This window comes from Aricia agestis, chromosome 19 (genome assembly GCF_905147365.1).
Source record: "Aricia agestis chromosome 19, ilAriAges1.1, whole genome shotgun sequence".
NCBI lineage: Eukaryota > Metazoa > Arthropoda > Insecta > Lepidoptera > Lycaenidae > Aricia > Aricia agestis.
This window is the reverse complement of record NC_056424.1, coordinates 5,041,186-5,063,372: the sequence shown is the minus strand read 5'-3', so window position 1 is coordinate 5,063,372 and position 22,187 is coordinate 5,041,186. Positions and strand designations below refer to the sequence as shown.

General features: G+C 40.2%; 1 protein-coding gene across 4 annotated transcripts in view; it reads right to left on the bottom strand.

Annotated features, from left to right (window-relative positions):
• The window catches only part of LOC121736330 (epidermal growth factor receptor kinase substrate 8-like), a 35,941-nt gene continuing 13,754 nt past the window's right edge, over window positions 1-22,187 (bottom strand). For 2 of the 4 annotated variants that reach the window (XM_042127440.1, XM_042127441.1), the window contains exons 2-16: window positions 21,428-21,628; window positions 20,010-20,080; window positions 19,384-19,589; window positions 15,020-15,119; window positions 10,685-11,238; window positions 10,382-10,474; window positions 9,987-10,121; window positions 9,687-9,775; window positions 9,202-9,326; window positions 8,501-8,656; window positions 7,589-7,634; window positions 4,332-4,424; window positions 3,808-3,923; window positions 2,503-2,691; window positions 1-198 (exon numbers count right to left, since the gene is read on the bottom strand). In XM_042127440.1, the coding sequence (XP_041983374.1) occupies window positions 127-198; window positions 2,503-2,691; window positions 3,808-3,923; window positions 4,332-4,424; window positions 7,589-7,634; window positions 8,501-8,656; window positions 9,202-9,326; window positions 9,687-9,775; window positions 9,987-10,121; window positions 10,382-10,474; window positions 10,685-11,238; window positions 15,020-15,119; window positions 19,384-19,589; window positions 20,010-20,080; window positions 21,428-21,596 (2,214 nt within the window). In that variant the 5' untranslated portion in view covers window positions 21,597-21,628 and the 3' untranslated portion in view covers window positions 1-126. Of the gene's footprint in view, window positions 199-2,502; window positions 2,692-3,807; window positions 3,924-4,331; window positions 4,425-7,150; window positions 7,635-8,500; window positions 8,657-9,201; window positions 9,327-9,686; window positions 9,776-9,986; window positions 10,122-10,381; window positions 10,475-10,684; window positions 11,239-15,019; window positions 15,120-19,383; window positions 19,590-20,009; window positions 20,081-21,427; window positions 21,629-22,187 lie in introns of those variants that run through there. The other 2 variants (XM_042127442.1, XM_042127443.1) reach the window with 2 other exon arrangements.

Sequence of the window (22,187 nt, the reverse complement as noted above, 5' to 3'; positions counted from 1 at the left end):
ATAAAAGTATATATTTATTGTATAAATTAGGAACGAATTTGTCAGGCTAACAGAACGACACTTCTTCATCGCTGTCTGTCCCGTTGACTGTTCTGACTGGTGTTCTGGTCAGGATTCTGGCGCTGGTCAGGACACTTCCACCTTCTCCCTGGCCTTCCTTAGGATGCTCTGTAGCTCGGAGGCGGACGTGGTCTTGTACTGCGCGAACAATCCCCACCAGTGGAGTGAATTATAGGGTTATTGCAAGATAAGAAGGTAAATATTGAAGTAGACATATAATGAAGGCCTTTGTGAAAATATCAAGTGCCTACCTGTTGCCATATCGAGCAAAAAAGGCCAAAAAATTATGTTTGTTGTATGGGAGCCCCCTTTAAATATTAATTTTATTTTGTTTTTACCGACTTCCAAAAAGGAGGAGGTTATACGTTCGGCTGTATGTATCTTTTTTTTTTTGTATGTTCAACGATAACTCAGCCGTTTGTGATCCGATTTTCAAAATTCTTTTTGTGTTGTATAGGGTTTGACTCGAGTTTGGTACCATGTTCACAAAAGTGGTGATCTGATGATGGGATCCTGGGGGAATCGAGGGGACTCCTTGAAATTTGTATGGAAATATATAGTGATTTCAATTTTTTCTGAAGCAAATGCTACCAAAAAGTAAGATTTCGCACCAGGTTATACCCTGGATCCGAAGGTACCCAACAGAACTTTTGAATCCTTATAGATACAGGTTCGGGGATTTTGGCGTTGTTTAAACAACTGAAAGCATAAGCCAACACATAAATTTATTTGATCATCATCATCAAAATCATAATTATGCCATGGGTCATCCCATTATGACCCAATTATTGATGCTTTTCGTGATATTTTGCATCGAAGCAGATGTTTTTGATGATTATTTCGCTGTTTGTGGACAGATTTTCAAAATTCTTGTGTTGTTGTATAGGGTATAATCTTGATTTTGTATAATAATTACGAAAGTGGTGAGCTGATGATGGGATCTATTAGCAATCGAGAGAAATCCTTGAAATTTATCAAAAGACTCATAGTGGTTAAAATGTTGTTTCTAGTAACTTAAACATATGTTACGAATAAGAGAAAGTTCATACGAAGGTGTCTCTTGGTCCAAAGGCACTGAACAGAACTCCTGAACCTTTAAAGATAAATGTTTGGAAATTGCAGCATCGCTTAGATAACTGCAGGCATTTACCACAATTTCGCTTACAGTAACATAATGTGAATAGTTAACATTCGTAGTGGTTATTTACGCATAAAGCCTTATCTTGTAAATAACTAAAAAGAGTGAAATTATTATTTTTAACAAAAAATTAAAACCGACTTCCAAGGTAAAAACAATTATAATATGAACTAAAAAGTATTAAATAACTCTTACTCTATAATAGTGCCTTTTTCAGAATTCGTCTAAATCTCAACTATTTCTGTACATACTACAGTCTTCATTACTTTGAAGTCGGTACCAGTCCCAAAAGCTTCAGATATTCTGACATTGACTGAACTCACGATAAAATTAGCTGGTACCGACTTCAAATAATGAAGACTGTACAGTATGTACAGAAATAGTTGAGATTTAGACGAATTCTGAAAAAGGCACTAATAAAGAGTAAGAGTTATTTAATACTTTTTAGTTCATATTATAATTGTTTTTACCTTGGAAGTCGGTTTAAATTTTTTGTTAAAAATAATAATTAGTATTTGTTGTTATAGCGGCAATTATACAACGAAGTCTCATGAATAGGGTTCCGTTTTCACCCTTTGGGTACGGAACCCTAAAAACAAAAAGTATTTATAAAGTCTGTTATATTGATTACATTAATACATTGCATTGTAATCTCATAACTAGAATTTGCCAGCAACGTGATAAAGTTATTTACCTACGTGGAAATCATAGATAAAAGCAGCAAAAGTAATTTAAATCTGGGACTTCCTTCCCATATGGACGCTGTTAAGCATTTCTAATCATCCCACAAAAAAATACGTAACTATTAAGTTATGAACGCAGTCATTTTCTTTGGATCATATTTTAGAACAAGACTGTATTCATAACTCAACAAAAAAAATGTGGGTTAGTACACAAATGCACAGCGACCATATCTGCTAAACTGTGCTGAAAGGATGTGAAAGAAAGAAGTCCCTGATAATAGGCCTTATATCCTATGAAGTGTTTTTAAAAAAGCAGAACTGCCTTTTTAATACTACTACCCTTTCTAACGACTACAGGCCATTTAGCCGAAACATTTTCAGGCCATTTAGCCGAAACATTTTCGTTTTCGCTTTGTTATAGAATCGCCGATCAAAATGTATGGAATTGACATATTAGACGAGTCGAACGTCAACGTCATATTAAATTATTAACGAACGCTTATGTCGATTCCATACATTTTCATCGGCGATTCTATAACGAAGCGAAAACGAAAAGATTTTGGCTCACCCCCCAGGAATAAGTTCTTACAGGCCAAATCAGCTTATCGTATAGTCTCTTACCCCGGACACGTTTCGCTGGACCAACACGTGGCTGTACAGGCGCTTGCCCTCCTCCTGTCCCAGCAGCCGCTCCAGCTGGGTTCGTGACAGCGAGAACAGCTGGTGACCAGGCACGCGCAGCTGTTTCTGCGCCGTGCTGCTGAAACCCTTCGCTTCCAACCATTCAACGACCTCGTCTGGGTTGGATTTCTAGAAATGGACAAGAATTACTAAACATGAGAAATACGATTACGGAAGTCATTCACTTTTTAGTTGTGAGATAGAGTACTAGACCCACGGAGCTAATACTTTGTATTATCTCCGTGACTAGACCTAAGCAGTACCTTGTACAAGTTTGAATAATGGGCATGGGGAATTCCATGCTCAATTGAGCTCCTATTAGTTTTAGCCTTTCTCGATAAATGGGCTATCTAGATGAGACTGGTCCACAACGGTCGAGCAGGTCGTGGACTACATCAGGAGCAAGACCCACTTCGTCTTGAGGGTCGAGCGTTTGGAGTCCCGCCACAAAGTCAATTTTAGCTCCTTTGTGGTGAGGGTCCCGACGCATCATCTACCGACCTTCGAGAAGGAGGAGTTCTGGCCGATTGGAGTCGTCTACAGGAGGTTCCGAGGACGACTTCCGAACACGTCGCGCCCCACGTCGCAGACAATACGTGTTTAGTGTTTAGCGCTTAGTGTTAGCTTTAGTTTATATGTTATGTATGTTAGTCTATAAGGTATATATAATATGGGCCATGATGCCCGATTTAAATAAATATATAAATAAATAAATAAAATAACACTGAAATAATTTTTCAAATTGGACCAGAAGTTCCTGAGATTAGCGCGTTCAAATAAGCCCTTTCAAATAATTTCCCCCCGTTTTTTTCCACACTTTCCTCTATTTCTTCGCTCCTATTAGTACTAGCGTGATAAAATAGAGCCTATAGCCTTCCTCGAAAAATGGGCTATCTAACACTGAAAGAATTTTTCAAATCGGACCAGTAGTTCCTGATATTAGCGCGTTCAAACAAACAAACGAACAAACTCTTCTCAATTATAATATTAATAAGTATAGATTGCTTAATCATCTTAAGAAACTACTGGAGCAATTTTTATGTTACCTGGCACACATGAAGAATAGACCACGTGAAAGGACACAAAATGTACAGTTTCCGTGACATTCCTAAATTACGCGGGCGAAGGCGCGCGGAACATCTAGTCTGTCAATATTCTATGACGTGTGTGTGTGTGTGTTCACTGTATGTGCTAGTAGCGTCCTCTGCTTCGGTTTTTGCGTAACATCCCCTTTTAATGTATTACCTGATGTATGAAGATGTCCGGTGTCTTCTTGATGTCGAGTTTCCGTTGTTGTATCTGTGGCAGGACCGCCTTGAGCTCCTCGTGCAGCGTACCAGTGCTGGCCACCGACTTTGTGGCTGGAATTACAAAATACATATTAAAATATTATAACAAAATTGAGCTGCCTTGATGTTTCTAACATTTCCGTAAAATATTATTTTGCAACTGTTTAGCTGGTGTCTGTTAAAACTAATTCAATTTGCATACCACATAGAAGTAAAGCGTTTTGAATGGGGGACAGCAAAATTTATTTTGTTACTGGAGTTTAAGAGGCATACTTCGTCTGACTAATGACAAATGAGGTATCAAATCACACTTTCATATAAAGTAGATCACTGACCTCCATTATACAATGTATAATGGAGGTCAGTGAGTTAGATCAAGAAAATAAATGCAAAGCGACCACTGGTGGTCACACTGCACTGTTTTATTTTCTTGATCTATCTTTTTATTTAAAATATTTAAAATTACCTATAACAACTTACACTTCATGGTATCAGTTTTGGTGGGCGCTGGTACTGGTGCGACGGGCATGGGAGGGGGCGGCGGCGGCGGCGGGGGCGGCACTGGTTTCTCCTCTGGAATACACGGGCTAAGGATGATTTTTGTCTAGCCGACATTAATACAAGTACTTGCAATTATTGTTCATCAATCATCATTATTATCTCTTGTTCTTCGTGTTTACGAAAGGAGAGTAAGATATTTTTATTTTGACAAAAAACGAGCGTAATTTTGTTTAGTCGCAGAATTTCGGTCGCGTAGGTAAATTATATCTCATATAAATCATGAGTGACTCACAAAATTACGCTCGTGTGAATGAAGTATTAATTTTCTATGAAAGTGAATGCAGCAGAATTTCTGCCAACCGAAATTCTGCGACTCACGGCTCACAAATTACGCTCATTTGGCTTCACCTTAATGGTAAAGCCAAATGAGCGTAGCTTGAGCAGAAACTCTATAATTTCAACATTTAAGATAAAAGTTATACTTACTACCAATTGAGTGATTTAGATACGGAATCCATACTAATATTATAAATGCGAAAGTGTGTCCGTCTGTCTGTCACCTCTTCACGCCCAAACCGATGAACCAGTTTTGCTAAAATTTGGCGTGTACTATATTATAGTCCCAGCCTGGGATTTTTTGTTATGCTTCCTCTGGTGCCCCCTCAGACGTGATGCCCTAGGTAATTGCTTAATTTGATTAAGGGTTAATCCGTTACTGGTCCCAGGAAAGGACATAGGATAAACGTATATTGGCACATCATAGTAGCCATATAGTAGCGGACGTCATCTGACATCTAGTATACCATGATGTATTAGCAACACGATCCAAAATACTTTTTTTGGCATTCGTAAATATTTGTTATCTTAAGGGGGCGACTAACCCTAAAGTGTCGATTTTATACTTCATTTTTATACTTGAATATAAGCCCCGAGTTGTTTCATTTTCTAAAATTAGATACTAGGTACATTCTATTTCCGAGAATTCGATCTTAGCAAAAACACGAAAATCACAAAGATGCATCTAAATTTCACGAATTTTTCATTTATTGTCATAACCGTGCATTGAACTAAGTTAATATTTTAACACATTGCATAAAATTCTATCATTGAGAGATCGACCTAGCGGATTTTATAATGTTGTATATTTATCGAGTTATTGAGAAAAAACTAATTTGGAGATGATTCCGCGTCGTTCTTTTTCACCTGGCATATGAAAGACGGGCGTGAGTGTGAAGAGAGAAGGACGATGTTTGATTTTTGGGGTTAGTCGCCCTCTTAAGTGAATAAATATAATTTATTCGGTTAAAGTTTGTGTATGAGTCATTGGATTGCTGAGTGCTGACTGATTTAACGTCAAAACTCCAAGGAACATAACGTCTTTGGTGATGAGAGTGCTTTTTGTAATATCTTACTAGAAAGATCGACGATTTAGCTTATAATAGATTCTTGTTAACTAACTAAAATATTATCGGTACCTATGTTAAGTAATTATTACAGTTACCACAAAAATATTAACCCATTCACAGACAATCACACAACACACATAGCTCCAAGCAAAGCAACATACACACAAATATATTTAAAGAATAAAAGAAGTGACAGTAGAAAGGGACAGAAAAAGAAGAGAATTTTGGTAATTTCATTCTTTAATGTATAAAAATATAAATACAAACAGTGTGGTGGACGGAGTACGCGGTCGTGCATCTAGAATGTTCTAAATCAAATTGTACCTCATATTAGATTATACTGACATATTTACATATTACTTTTATTACATATTATTTATATTACAAGTGCAAATCATCAAAGCCGCGTAGTCTCCTCTACTGCAATATACAATATCTTTGACAATCCTTACATTATTACTAAAATAGACTCTTTATATATTAAAACAAGTAAAATTATTAAGAAATGAAACGCTCTACACTGAGCACTTGTACTTCAAAGAGTTACACAATCACAAACAAAAAGCTTGAAAACAAATACTGGACAAAAACAACAGTCTAAAAAAGTCAAAATATACATCTTAATAAAGATTTGATTGAGAATTATAAATACTGATATAAAATAGAATTACTTTATCAATATAAAAATTTAAAAATCATAAAAAATACATTTAAAATTTTTAAAAATAGAATTTAGATTCTGTCCAGTTTCTGTCATTTTTCAACATGGCTGAAGTTGCAGCGCAAAGCTCACGCCCATTGGCTGTCGCTTGCGACGCCGTTCGCTGCAATATCAGTCAGGCCATGTAGCCCAGCAGACAACATTTAGCACATGACAGAAAACAAAAAACGAAGGGGTTCCGATACTCAAGGATTTAAAATCAGATTTTCAGAATGCTATTAAAGTCAATCAAGAGAAGCTTTCTGAAAATCTGATTAGTTTAACAATTAAAAACTTGGATAATATATTATGTGGATACGTTAGCTATGACTATAATGTCCAGATGAACTTGTGAGCAGCACTTTGGTAGGATTCGGTGCAGAAGGTGGGTCAGCGTCAAGAAATTTATAGCTCTTAAGATAAGAGAATCGTCTTATTTTGATGATTTTGAGGTCCCACGTTTTGAAAGTATGAAATTAGGAAACATAATATAACAATGAATTTTTGGACTATCTAGTACGAATAAGTCAAGAAGAATATGTATTATGAAAGAATCAAGTCAAATTAAAAAAGGCAAATGATTGTATTACAAGGTTCAAACACTTACGGATTTTGTCGCGGAGCACTTTTATTAATCTGTCTGCTCCGCGACAAAATCCGTAAGTGTTTGAACCTTATAATACAATGAGTGATACTCGCGTAAACCTAAGAAATCATTAAGGCAAATGATATTATGATAATGGAGTAAGTATAGAAACATTTTTGAATCATGTAAGCAACTCGTTTGGCTGAATGAAAAGAAATTGCTTAAGGTAAAATAACGTTACAAAGGAAAGATATCTTTGATAAAGGGTTTGAATCACAGAAGAAACTCGTTTCTAAGCAATTGCTTGAAGTTGTGATAAGACTTGAACTCACAGACATGAGAAAATGCTTTATAAAGGGTTTGAATCACCAACTCATTTGGTTGGATGTAAAGCATCTTGAAGATAACAGAATAAGCAGATGATATTGACGCTGTGTGGGATCTAGGGTCTAGAAGTATCGGAACTCGCCCTTCTTGCCAAGCCGCTCGCGGCGCACCCAGTCCGCGCCCGCGCCCCCCGCGGCACCGGCGCCCGCGCCCCTACCCGGTGCTCCAGTGGGGCTGCTGCCGCCGGACCCTCGGCCTCCGTCCTGGAAAAAGGAATAACCTATTAGCAATTTTTAAGGTAACATATTTATCCGGTGGTCATCTTTATGTTAATGATCAACAATTCAAAAAATAAATAATAATAATAACTCCCACACCGGTTTCGGTGACGGTGGCCGGTTTCATTAAAGCCAGGCCAGTTACGCAGGAGTAATTTTATAGTGCAGCATGTTGTTGTAGTTGCATTTTATAGCACTCTCTTTACTGACAAAGAACAGAAACTACCACGACAGTGTCAATTTTTTTTTATTTTTATGAAATAAGGGGGCAAACGAGCAAACGGGTCACCTGATGGAAAGCAACTTCCGTAGCCCATGGACACTCGCAGCATCAGAAGACCTACAGGTGCGTTGCCGGCCTTTTAAGAGGGAATAAAATAGGGGAGGGTAGGGATGGGAAGGGAAGCGAATAGGGGAGGGTAGGGAAGGGAATAGGGTAGGGGATTGGGCCTCCGGTAAACTCACTCACTCGGCGAAACACAGCGCAAGCGCTGTTTCACGCCGGTTTTCTGTGAGAACGTGGTATTTCTCCGGTCGAGCCGGCCCATTCGTGCCGAAGCATGGCTCTCCCACGTATAAATCTTATAACATATTTTATTGCCTCCCATGGAAGGCAATAAAATATATACAGTCACCAGTAGTTCACCAGTATTTCCGGACCAATGCGACCTGCAAACCTTCAAGAAGAGAGCGTATTCCCTCTTAAAAGGCCGGCAATGCACCTACTGCTCTTCTGATGTTGGGCATTGTGTCTATGGGCGACGGTAGTTGCTTTCCATCAGGTGACCCGTTTGCTCGTTTGTCCCTTTATTTTATAAAATAATATATTTAATGTGGCCGTTTTATATTACCTGGTAGTGTGTGTATATGGGGTTGGGGTAGAGATGGGGGTCCTGGCGGGGCGAGGGCGGCGGGGAGGCGGCGGGGGCGACGATGGTGTGTGGCACGTGCGCCGTCACCCCGCGCTTGTTGCGCGCCTTCCACCACTTACGGGAGTCGTCCAGGACCTGAGAGTTGAGACACAGTATTGGTACTCTAAACTCTAAAGCAAGGCTGCTCAACCTTTTTTACAGTGGGGTCAAACTGTGGATTCCGACATTTAAAACTTCATTAAATATAATACCAATCAAACTTCAATGGGTTATATAAGCATAAATTTAATTTTTGATATTAATGAGATTTTTGCAGTTGTCTTTTAGCAATTTATTTATGTTGGGTGATAAATCTGATGTTGACAGTAGCAACAAGTCAGAAATATGTTCCTCAGTTAATTCGTTTCTTCGCGGCCGCCAATTAGGCGGGATTTCTCAGTTTGGCGGGATATTCAAAACTCCCTTGTGCGGGCCATTTAAAATTCTTTTGTGGGCCATAATGTCAAGCGGCCACACCATACTTTCGATGGCCGCCGCGGCCTGCGGTGCGCGCCCGGGCTTAAACGTTACGACATGACAATTTTCGTGTTTTCCTTGGATGGAGACAAGAAGCGATAAGCCAATTCACGAATTTCTACGTGCTCCGCGACCATAGAATTTGTAATAGAATCGGTACATACCTCGAGGTACTCCCCGCGGACGACAGTGAGCTCCTTGTCGTTGTTGGCGGTGCGGGGGTAGGTGACGCGCACCACGCGCCCGCCGCGCGCCGCCACGCCGCGAGCCCAAGCCTCGCCAAGGTCATCTGGAATTACGTACTTCTTATTTATCATCCATTCACTTGGTCATCTTGAACCAACCAAGTGGATCAAAGACAGTGGTCTCCAAGTAAAAGAGAACCACTGTCTTCATTGTTATAGAGTATCTTGGACGCATCTAGAGGGTATGGGGATTGGTAATGTTAGTCATAAAAATCTAGTCATCTGTCATACTACGGAAACCTTACTCTGATCAATACTAACAACTCAGTCCTAAGTCAAGTCCAGAAATTAAAGAATGACAAAAAAAAAGATTAGAGGAAATGTCTGCAAGACAATTGGTAGCAGAAGTATTTCTGTGTCGTTTTTGTTGAAGGTGCAAAGATTAGTAGAAATGAGAAGTGTACCTTCATCTCTGTCGCTACGGTACGGTGGCTCACGGTCAGGAGAGGACGCCGCTGTACCAGAGTCCTCCCGCGTCAGTGGTCGCGTGTTCCTGAAAGGGACAAAGAACATTTTTTAATCATAATATAAAGAATCCTGTGTACAAATTTCTTAGTTTGTATAAAACTGACGAGGCTCTGAAACTTCTGGATCTATTTCAAGAGCCATTTTTCATTTATAACAAAAGAAAGAAGTGGAAAAAAGTGAAGATGACAATGACTAAAACAACACGTAAACGACGAAAAGCGGCACAAACACGTTACCTTGGATACGGAGCGTACTGATCACCATATAGATCCGCCTCCTCTCTGTCATAGCCGTAGGCATCAGATCTTTCCCCCCTCTCCCGGTCTTCCTCCCGGACATCCTTTACCGGCTCCGCGCGTCTGGGAGATGATCTGACCACACACACAGATGAAGATGAAGACCATGAGAACACAAACACACTGACAGTAGAAGGTCATATACACATAGCTGTGACGTGGTAGATGATGAACAACACACACAACGCATAAAAAATGGAACTGGACGCATAAACCATGACACAAAGTGATATTGGCACATTAATTGAGGTAGACTGAAGAAGTAATGAGGTTTGTGAAAATAAAAAAGTGATTGTATAGCAAAATAATAATTATGTGAATGATTGTGGTCTTACCTCCTCAAAGGTTGATCGTCGACCTGGTAGTCTGGTGACCACCCGTCCATGAACACGGGTTGATAAGGTGGTATTACTGTTTTCCACTGTTCTCTGTAAGTATAAGGAATTATTATAGCAACTGTTATAAACAAAAACCCTATTGCTTTAATAGTAGCAAGTCTCCTATGACCACTCTATTATGGAGTCAGGATTTATGCATGACAATACACTTGAAAAATTATGATATTGGTGCCATCCATCAAGTAAATATCCATGTTTTAATGTGCCGTAACCAACCAAGAATAAAATAAATAAAATTACCTGGGTATAAGCCATGCGTCTCCCAAAGAATGCCACAGCTCAGTTTCTTTGCTGGTGACGCAATTTGCCAAAAGATTCAGAGCATCCCTGGTCAGAAGAGGCTGCACCACACGAGATGGCAATCTTCCGTCCGCAGCATCCCCCGCCGCATCCACGATCAGAGCTAACGGCGTGAAGAGGAAATGGACCAGTTCTGGTGCATTTGGGTCGTGTATATGTGCCCTGAGACGCGCCAGCAAGTTGAAAGACAGCTTGAACTTTTGTAGGACGTCGACGAAATCTCTCTCTGGCGGTGGTCTGGTGCGGAGTGCTAGCATTCCCTCTCCGGCTCCAGCGCTCCTTTTGCCTCCTCTGGAGCGTCTTCGGCGTTCCAATTCCCTGGATGCCGCTGCAGCGTGCTGCAGACGAGCTATGAACTTCTCGATGTCGTCGAAACATCTGTTCAATATGGCTATGTCCTGCTCGTACAGTCGCTCGGAGCCGGTGGACGATGCGTCGTCCCTCTCACCCCCGGAGCCTCCTCGTTCGCCTCTGCCCAGCTGTGCAGACATTTGCTGAAAATAAACGGAAGTTTAATTTTTGCCAATCTTAGACTTATTAGCATTAGCATTATGAAAAAAAATTCTTCCTAATTGATTTAAACACTGTACCCTGACAAGATTTCATACAATCTTTAACTAGATTATTACATTACACATGGACGTACATAATATCTTCGATCTGCGACAATATTATTGCTCGATAACATTACTATCCGCGTTTGAGCAATAACTTTATCGCGATCAATAGTTTTCGATTACGTCGCTTAGATAGCACAGCTATAAATACAGGAAGTCAACTACTTATAAAAAATTAAAATGAAAAACGTTTCTTTTCAAATTGGTCTGAAACTAACACTTTTGAATAGTCTACATGATGCTAACCAGCGGTTTGGGAACTAACATGGCGAGAAGAACCAGCGTAACAAACTGGCACGATTCGCCAAGTTTCTAGCTTTTTAGGCCCTGGACCTAGAGACAAGTGTCAAGCGATTATCGTAAACACCAACAAAATGCAATGCATGATTTGACATTAGTATTTGCTAGCGAAGCGATGACTTATGTCAAATCGCATACACTTTGTTGGCGTTTACGATAATCGCTCGCCACTTGTCTAGTAGGGCTGAGCTAGTTTACATTAGTTTCTAGATTTCACTACCACTGGCAACTGTAGTAGGTGCACTTACAAAAAGTACGGCCTCCCATTGCTTGCGCGTGAATGTCTGGTAGAGAGGCGCCATGCTAGCACTGGCACTCGGCCGCTACTGAGTCACTACTGAGCTATCAGCTATCTCTGACGCGCGTAATCCTTCCCGCCTGGATTATCTACTATTTACATACCAGAGTGTCATAACTCATAACACTTTTATCTTATTATTATTAATCCTTCGATCGGGGATTCTTGGAAATCTTTTGTTATTCTGTTGTTGTCGCGGTCACCGGTATCCTTTAATGGGGCTTGATGGGTTAAATCCAAACTGCCGGTACAGTCTAGGAATACAGAGCTATAATATGTGGTATTCGAAAATTTAATGATTATTTATACGACTACAATTTTAGTAGACGTAATCTAGATTTTTGTTCCCAATTTTCTACTAAGAAAACTTGTGAAATATTCTGGAAAACTATGGGACCAATATAATTTGCAACCCATCAGATGGATCGAGAAAAATTATTGGCAGAGAAGTATTGGCACACAGTGCCGTAAATAGCATTTTTTGTGCCCTGTGCGAGCTTCTATATAATTGCACCTTTGTTTTTTAACCGACTTCCAAATAGGAGGAGGTTATATGTTCGGCTGTAGATATTTTTTTACTACATTGGGAAACATCTCTGGGGCGCCGCGGAAACTTATCGGGAGCAATTCGAAAAATAAGGATCTGTCTGGTGGCCATTCTTGCGCCCCCCCGAGTCTACGCCCTGTGCCTGGGCACCGGTGGCACCGCCCTATTTACGGCACTGTTGGCACATTAAGGTTAGGTTAACATGGCACAATCCTGCACGTTTCCTGCACGTTTTTTTGCAGTATACGTCTTAACGAATAAATAGTGGCGCATACAATGAACCATTCACACGTCGGTTGTACTGCACGATTTGTTGTTGTTGGCTGTTGCAGTACAATTGGCGTAAAATATTAAGACATATATTACAAAAATCGTGCAGGATCCGGCCGTGTGAACCTAGTTTTACACTTATGTATATTGGTGAGAGGAACGTGGGAACGACTTTAGAAGTTGTTATGTTTATTAATGAATAATCATAAGTCATAACCAAAGTTTCTGCAAAGTAATAATGGTGTTTTAATTCTATTCTACCCCAAGTCCAAGTCTGAAGTCCAACAATGTGTTTTGGCTGAAAAAATCATTTAGTATTTTAACGTTGTTAGAGGCGGCCGAAAAGGAAGATATTCCGACCGAGAGCATTAGAGATAGCATACTCGGTCAGGCCGAAGCCCACTGACGTCATTTCAGACGTTGTATATGTATATCTTGCCGTTCTCCGAAACTTCGATAGCGCGATGCAGGAATGTTAGGCGGATTGTGGGTACCGCCACATCACTCCCCCCCGAAGACCTGTGGTATTCTTCGATGCGCTTGTATTGTCAGGTGTGGGCCGAAGCTACGCGTGCAATGACCAGGAGAGGGACCCCGTGCTCTGCTTGCTGACCGGTCGTTGTAGCCTATGGCTGCCCCGTTCAAGCCAGACACGGGTTCGACCGGCGCGGACGCCCAACGCGGCTTATGGTCGAGGCGACCCGGTTATGCTTGATGTCTGCTGACGTAGTGCGGAGGGGCGAGGAGTGTTGATAGTGATTGATGTCCAGAAGGATGCGTGTTCTTGTCGGTGGTCACCAATTTAACGTTGTTAGTGGCGGCCAAAAAGGAAGATCTTCCGACCGAGAGAGATAGCATACTCGGTCAGGCGGCCGAAGCCCACTGACGTCATTTCAGACGTTGTATATATCTTGCCGTTCTCCGAAACTTCGATAGCGCGATGCAGGAATGTTAGGCGGATTGTGGGTACCACCACAGTATATTGTTTATGTCGAAACATTTATGGTACAATAGTGAAAGAATTTTATCTGTCCGCTTATCGTGCGATAGCGATAACAGTATCGATGACCAAATCCTTTTTCTAGAACGTGATTATTGAGCATTACCCAATAAAATAGTTTGATAAAACCATAAATATCCCAGTGGGGCCCATATAAAGGCTCCCGGACGTCGATCGGCATTCGGCCCTGATTCACAATGCGTAATTCGTCTCGGATTCGGAAACTTCATCAAATCCAATAAACGCTCGTCGCTCAGCATTGACCAATGATCGTACGGCAAGTTTCCGAAAGTGTCGAACGGGAATCATGAATTGCTGGCCTGCGATATCTCACGAAACGGAATCGGCCTATACGTTTTTAGGCTAGGGGCTTTACAGTTTACTCATTATTTGAATTTGTATTCATATTATTAACTTTATATTATTTAAATTAAAGTTTTTGACAACAATTACATACCTATTCTTGGCACAAACAACACACAGTATGCAAATAATTACAAAAAACACAATCTTTAATAAATTGATTGCAACTGAATCATAATATGGAGATAAAATGCTATAAGAGGCCAATTATTATCAATGTCATATTTTACATCTAATCTGTAATCCGTGTTTGATAATGTGTTGACGCATTAATGTTGGATACCCATGATGGGCACCGTGATTCTGAAACAATCGACGCCGATCATGGCCAATTTATAGACAAATGTGCCCCTCACTTGTAATCGCTTATCAAATTGTTCTAATAAAGAGCAATGTTGCGAGACTACATAGCATATTTACAGAAGGTCAAGAATATTATTCATAATATTATTACTTATGTCGGCAATATTTATTGGAACTAAGTTCCTTATCGCGCGTTGCGAAAGGGGGCTAGACGGAAAAATTAAGAACCAGAAAGTTGTAACGACACCTTGTGCCACAGACATCGATCAAGATAGATACCGCATTACCACTGTGTTATATTGTGTACTTCGTGGGACATGCGCACAGTATTACAAATTATTCCTAGACATGCGGTATCTATCTTGATCTATGTCTGTGCTTTTTGCTATAATTGTAACTTGTAAGCCGTGCGGTAGCGCGTGTTTCTCTCTCTCTCTTTTTTTCTTCTTTTTTTTGAACGAAGTTCCTTATTGTTGAGTGTATACAGATTTTTAGTACATAAGAAATAATTTTGTTCCATCCCTTGACACCTCAGTTTTTTATATTATACTTTTTTCTATTAAAAAAAGTTTCTTACTTGTCTCCTCGGTCTTTCTATCTCGTTTTCCCGTTCTCTTTCTCTTTCCCTCTCTATTACGAAGTCACGTCCTCCTTCAGAGCCGCCACTTCCAACGCCCCTGAAAGAATGAAATTATTACGTATTGGTTGATTCAGAAACTAAATAAATACAAATGATTGATACTTTATGTGTATAATATTATGTTAGTTTATGTGACACAGCTAACACGTTAAACTGATTTTAATGGAACATGGTATGGGGAAAGTTTGCGCCCTAGGAAGTACAACAACCAGGACATATCACATAGGAATTAGGATAGTATCAATTCCAACTAAATGTATGTGAATTAACGCACGAATAAAATTGTGGACAGCATCTGCTCAAACCTAGGCTAGGTCACAACCACCAACTCACACAATATACAAATTTCGATATTTAGTGCCTGTAGGCCTACTACGAAACCGTTTTGAGACTCAAACAATCGGCTGAGAATGCCGCGTCCTGCTCTAACAACGTCATTTCACGTTTGTTACAGTACAAGCCCTGTTTCACCACAGTTTCCTGATAAGTGACCTGTGACGGATAGACTATCGACAACTTAACTAATTGACAGATAAAGTATGGAGAATCTGTCAAATAAGTTGTGGATAGCCTATCCGGCACTATATCAGGAAGTGGTGAAACAGGCCCTTAATATTATGAAGTTTTGTATCGTACTATACTATATTTATGTAAAAGTAGATGACGAGTGACTAACTACCGCAATTACTCCGTTGCACCAAAATTCGTTTATCGCGTGGGAACCGTACATTTTTCCGGGATAAAAAGAATCCTATGTCCTTTCCCGGGACTCAAAGTTTATCCATACCAAATTTCAGGAAAATCGGTTCAGCGCGGCGGTTTGAGCGTGAAGACAGACAGACAGACACACTTTCTCATTTATAATATTAGTATGGATCATAGATCATATTAGACAATATATCGTCAGATGTAATATCGCGTGCATCTCGTCACATCTCGTCATGTCGCCGCGTCGCGTCGGCGTCACGTCGTCACGTCCGGCTACACACGTCCGTTCCATCTCAACGATTTATCTCACGATAACAATGACGCCGCACCTACTGTGATAATGTTATATGTGCCGGAGTACTATGATGATACTTTTTTGTATGATACGAGTAAGTTAAAACTTAAACATCGTATCAGGCAGAAACAGCTTATTCGAGGTATAAGGGACCGATTCTTAAATGAAACGAATGTATCTACGCGTAAGTAAGCTAGCCTGTCACAAAAGTAAAAATATCCATACTAATATTATAAATGCCAAAGTCAGTCTGTCTATTATATCTTCACGCCCAAGCCACTGAACAAATTGTGCTGAAATTCGGTCCATACCAAACAAGGGGCTGCAGCCAAAGTCCCTTTCGTTAAAAACGATGACGAGGTTCGTTGTCAAAATGTATGGGATTTGGCAGTAGTCTTTGAAAGCGACATTTCATTTGACATTTCATTTAGCGATGACTTATGTCAAACCGCATACATTTTGGTGGCGAGTTTCGTCATCGTTTTTAACGAAAGATACTTTGTCTAAAGGGGCAGGACTCAAAGTATAGGGTACATACCCGCTTGATAAACGAATTTTTGCCCAAATGAGTTGCGAGCATAATCTAGCATGTTATAATATTTTTAGATATCTAGTATTTTTATAGGTAACCTGTTCTACATCTAGTACATAACAGGAACCGTAACCTAGCTAATTAGTATTTTCATCTAGGTCTTAGTCATTGCAATAAAGTCCTAGATTAAGCCTTATCTCCTAAGTATCGTAGTATCGTGTTCACAGAGTGCCGTCAGTACAGGTTTATCTCAAGTGCCTATTCACAGGACACTGAATAACTGTCGGCTTTATGCCTATTACTATATTTATACTGTTGCATTTCATTAAACGGGGATTTTATACGCATTCATGAAATGTTTTATATATTACTAGCTGTGCTCCGCGGTGTTACCCCCGTTTTAAGTGATATATAATAATAAAATACTGAAGAGTACCAATAATAGGGTCAAAACGGGACGACACATGGTTCTATAATGGTTTATGGTAGTGATGATGATGATGATGATGATGAATGTAATTTGCATAGTAGCATATGCTTTCCGTTCTTAAAACAACGCCGAAACTCCCAAACTTGTGTCTATAAAGAATCAGGAATTCTCTCAGCACCTTCCGAACCACGGTATACCAGGTATATCTCGGTGCAAAATCTTACTTGTTGGTAGCACATGCTTAATACTGCTCACGATACCAAAGTCACCACATGTTTCCATATAAATTTTGAGGAGTTCCCTCGATTTCTTATGGATCCCTTCATCAAGTCACTACTTTTATGAATATGGTACCAAATTGGAATGATTGCCTATACACCAAAAGAAAAATTTTGAAAATCGGTTAACAAACGGCGGATTAATCGTTGAACATAAGAAAACGAACATAACACCTCCCCCATTTTGAAAGTCGATTAAAATTGTGGCCTATGTGTTATTCCCATGTATGAGCTATATTAGGAGTAGGACAATAATTTGGGAGATCGCAGACGGCACACTTTTTGTGTGCCGGCAAAAAGTGTGCCGTCTGCGATCTCCCTTATTGATCTATTTAAAAAAGTGTCAAAGTTTATTTAAAACAAATCGAAAGCAAACTCTAATCACCAGATTCTTAAGTCCAGATAAATGGCATGCGGACAACAAATCTAAAACTTTTAAGTTAAATTAAAGGGGGAATTTAAATATTATGCCATTACAAAATGTAGCTATTGCGTATAGTAGAGGAGGGGAGGGTGCTATTTTTTTAGTCACTCGAGCGTCATGGAGACCTAGTAGGTTTTGTACATTAGGTAAAGCTGATAAAAAAATAATAAGAGCGTTTTTTTATTTTAGAGGTGGGTTCGAAAAATGCAGGCATTTTAAAGTTTTGAAAAAGAAAATATATTCAGAAAATTGCTTATTTAGGTAAATTATAAATATATTTAAGACAACGAGGCAATGATGAAAAACTCAAAGCAGATAATATGTTACTAGCGCGCGCGTTGTGAAGATTCAAATACGGCCCAATTGGGCCGTCTGTTGTTTATTTAGTCTGCATCGAGCGCAGTCACGAACGTGCTGCGTCTTGTCTTACCTAAATAAATTGAAAATGACGTCGTGCGTGTATTGAAAATGTACCAATTATGACTCGAAAGTAAACAAAACACATGGAATCTCTTACCACATGTCTTGATTGCAATAAATACCTCGAATATTTACATTTTCAATTATTTGTCGAACAATCTGGAAAAAATCGAATTTTCGTCATAGCTCAGGCGAAGAAAGAGACAGCGATACGATTGGACGTTTAAAAATAGAACTGTCTCTTTTATGTAAATGGTTTTTCGTATCTTTTGTTTCACTTATCTGTCAAATTTGTCAATGTTTGCAATTTTGAATTTGAAAATTGTTCGGAAGAGATTTAAGCCGGAAAATAGTATGGACGTAACATATCTGTATAAGTAAAATATCATTGCAACGAGGACTAAATCATTTAGTTTAGAGCAAAATAAAATATCTGCGAAGCTTAGTTAAGAAAATATGAAGCTTTTTTTTTTTTTTAAATATCCCTACAGGCTTGCCTAATAATCGTCAGAACTATATATGGAAGCTTCTTTGGGGTATACTAAACATCCTATCTTAATCTGACAGATCCGACGACATTTCAATATAATAAAAAAATATACCCACCACCAGAGAAATCTGATTTCTATACCATGATAACTAGACACATGTCGGAAGCCTATGCAAGCTTAATCTGACACGCTCGAGCTAGTCCCGAAATCCCCTCTGCCCAACTAGTAGCTTTTATAACGGGCTTTGAGTGCGGGGACCGAATCAAGAAATTCCGTAACAAAAAACCTAAAACACCCAACTCCGACCGGCACAGCGGAGTGGCATTGTCAGACTTCGGCACGGTGTTATGTGCGTGCGATTAGACGTATGCGAATTATAATTGCTTAAGTTGATAAGAAATGCTATGCAAATAGCTTTACCGCTTCAGTCCCCGAGTGCCACACGTATTTTTTAGGTATGTAGAGACTAGAGAGTGTAATATTATGTGTATTGTGTATTGTACAATCGAGGAAATTGATTCCTAGGCAGTTGACAGATCAACGTCATTTGGTCGGATCATGTCAACATGATTGTGATCTGTCGGCTGGGTTTGACGTAACGCGACCAAACTACGTAAGTACCCATCTGCCTAGGATTAAACTTCTCTGATAGTGTCTGATATGAGTGTGTCTGTATGTGTGTGTGTCTCTCTCTCTCTATCTCTGTGAGAGTGTTGTACTCACTTGAGCGCGTTGAGCTCCTCGACGAGCGTCTGCGCGGCGACGTCATGGCACTGGAAGATGTGCAGCTCGCGGCGCGCGCCTGGCGCTCCAGCATCGGGGTCTCCCACCACGAAGGCCAGCACGTTATTGTACAGCTCCGCGGGCTCGGGGGAGGTGAACGCGGTAGGGGAGTGGACCCACGCCGCCGGAAAGCGCTCCATCACCGACTGGAGAGAAGTTAGCGAGGGTTGAGGTAAATGATCGAAGAAATTTATTCATAGGCGGTGCACCTATGTTATTTGTCAAAACCCAACCAAATAACATAGGCCAGGCGAAGCCCAGCTGCCTAATCACGTCAGCACATTACTCGTTCCGATAACGTTAGGTCTTATATCTGGAATCTGGATACCTATAACCTACTTATGTAAATTGAAGTATTTGTTTTTTTGTTTCGGTTTTAACAAGTTCTAAAGCTGCTGTGATTTAAAATTAAATTAAAACAAAAATTACGATTTCTTACACAGATAGGAAGTTTTAGTAGGATTTTCTTTAATGTCTACGGAATCTAGGAAAATTTTATAAGTACCTACCTAACAGATTCAATTTCCCACGTCTAACAACTAGATATAATAATAATAATATTTTACCGCGGTCTCGTAGTCCATGACAAGCACCCACTGATCCTCTAAACATAACTGCATTTTTTGGCTCCATATTCCTGAAACAAAAAATATTTTTTCAGATCTCAAAATTCAAATTGTCTTCAACATAACTAGTGAAGTTTCTTGTGACAATGTTTAGATACAGGTAGAAAATGATCTCACTCTTTCTCGACGTCGGGAAAATTATTTATCAAAACTAGTTTTAACTAATCAGAAATGTGAATTGTAATACCTATAGTTAAACTATTGCTTCCCATTGGATGCAATAGAAATGTATACATATCATTGCACCTTATGTTTATTAAACAGCTAGTCCATAAAGTTTATCATGCTAAAGTATATGAAATGTGGCAAAGAAACATAGTATATATTATATAGCACCTTCCGTAAAGATGGGTATGGACATTAACATTTTCTCATTTTCATGTCGGCCGATCGCTTTCTTGTGGGTCAAATGAGCTTATATGAAAGTCTATACTAAATATTTTCTAAAAGTTTTCTCTTTAGCACATTGGAGGAAAGCCAGCAGTGGCCAGTGAAAGATGTTTACTGAATACCTTAGCACTCTCTAAGGACAGTCACAATTACACAAGCATGCTAAGTTTATTTAGAACATTGCATGGCCACTTATTACCTAGTGATACAAAATCTAAAGATGAGTTTAAGGTCTTGGTGACTTGTTTGTGGATATATTGTAAATTAAACGCCTCCGTGGTCTAGTGGTATAGAGCGCGGCTCTTGACTCGGAGGTCGTGGGTTCGATTCCCGCGTTGGAAACATGTTAATTCCAAGTTTGGTTAGGACAATGCAGGCTGATCACCTGATTGTCTGACAAGTAAGATGATCCATGTTTCGAATAGGTATGTAAAAAGTCGGTCCTGCGCCTGATCTCTCGCCGGTCGTGTCGGTCTTCCGTCCCACTGGGTTATGAGAGTAAAGGAATAGAGAGTGCACTTGTGTACTGCGCACACACTTGGGCACTATAAAATTACTCCTGCGTAGCTGGCCTGGTTTCAATGAAACCGGCCACCGTCACCGAAACCGGTGTGGGAGCTATTATGTTTAATTCCGACCAATGACTAAGTCCAAAAAATCATTACGAGTTTTCAGCATAGCTTAATTTACACGGCGAAACGTATGTCATTTAGCAACGCTTTTGTTAAATCTCAATACATAGGTCGTTGTGAATTGTAATAAACGAAGGCAGGCCTTTAGTCAAGACGCATTTGATAATCTCGACAGAGAAGTTCTTCATCAGACACGAATGGATTTCACATACGTCTTACAGTAAATTACTGGTAAGGTAAAATAAGGCATGCAAGCGCCATGCTTTGGCTGATTTCCAGCTCCGCTGTTTAAAGTTGAACGTCAGTAGACACTTAAGTAGGGGTTATAGAACTTACCATTAGTCTTCTCCAGCTGCAGCAGCCTTCTCATGCCATCCGCGGGGTAGACGATGCCTGTCTCCCGGGTGACAGTGAAGGTGGCCAGGTGCTCCAGCGCATACGAGCGCCGCAGCCCCGCCAGCTGGTCGAAGTCGTGCAGCGCGCGCTGCTCCCGCGCCCGAGACATGTCAGACCATCATATGCCCCACGGAATCGAATCTGGAACAAGGAAGATTATTATTATTAATAGCCGGAAGTAGGCAAAGGCCTCCCCTCTTTCCTTTCACTGCAAGTCTCTATCCTTCGCTGTATTTGGCCACTCTTAATCTACAGCGTCTAGCTCATCGCCACCTTTTCTTGAGTCTACCCCTAATTCGCCGAGGAAGGAAGGAAGCCCTTAGGAAAATTATGGTTAGAAAACATTATAAACTATCTGATACGTTCACCAATTCTCAGAGATCACCCAGCTTATACATGGACCGGCTCGACCGGAGAAATACCACGTTCTCACAGAAAGCCGGCGTGAAACTGCGCTTGCACTGTGTTTCGCCGAGTGAGTGAGTTTACCGGAGGCTCAATACCCTACCCTATTCCCTTCCCATCCCTACTCCCCTCCCCCTATAACCCTATTCCCTCTTTAAAGGCCGGCAACGCAGCTGCAGCTCGGAAATTGCTTTCTATCAGGTGACCCGCTTGCTCGTTTGCCCCCTTATTTCATTTTAAAAAAACTTGGGTGACCCCTGCTCTCCTACAAGTCCATGCCACAACATCTAAAGGC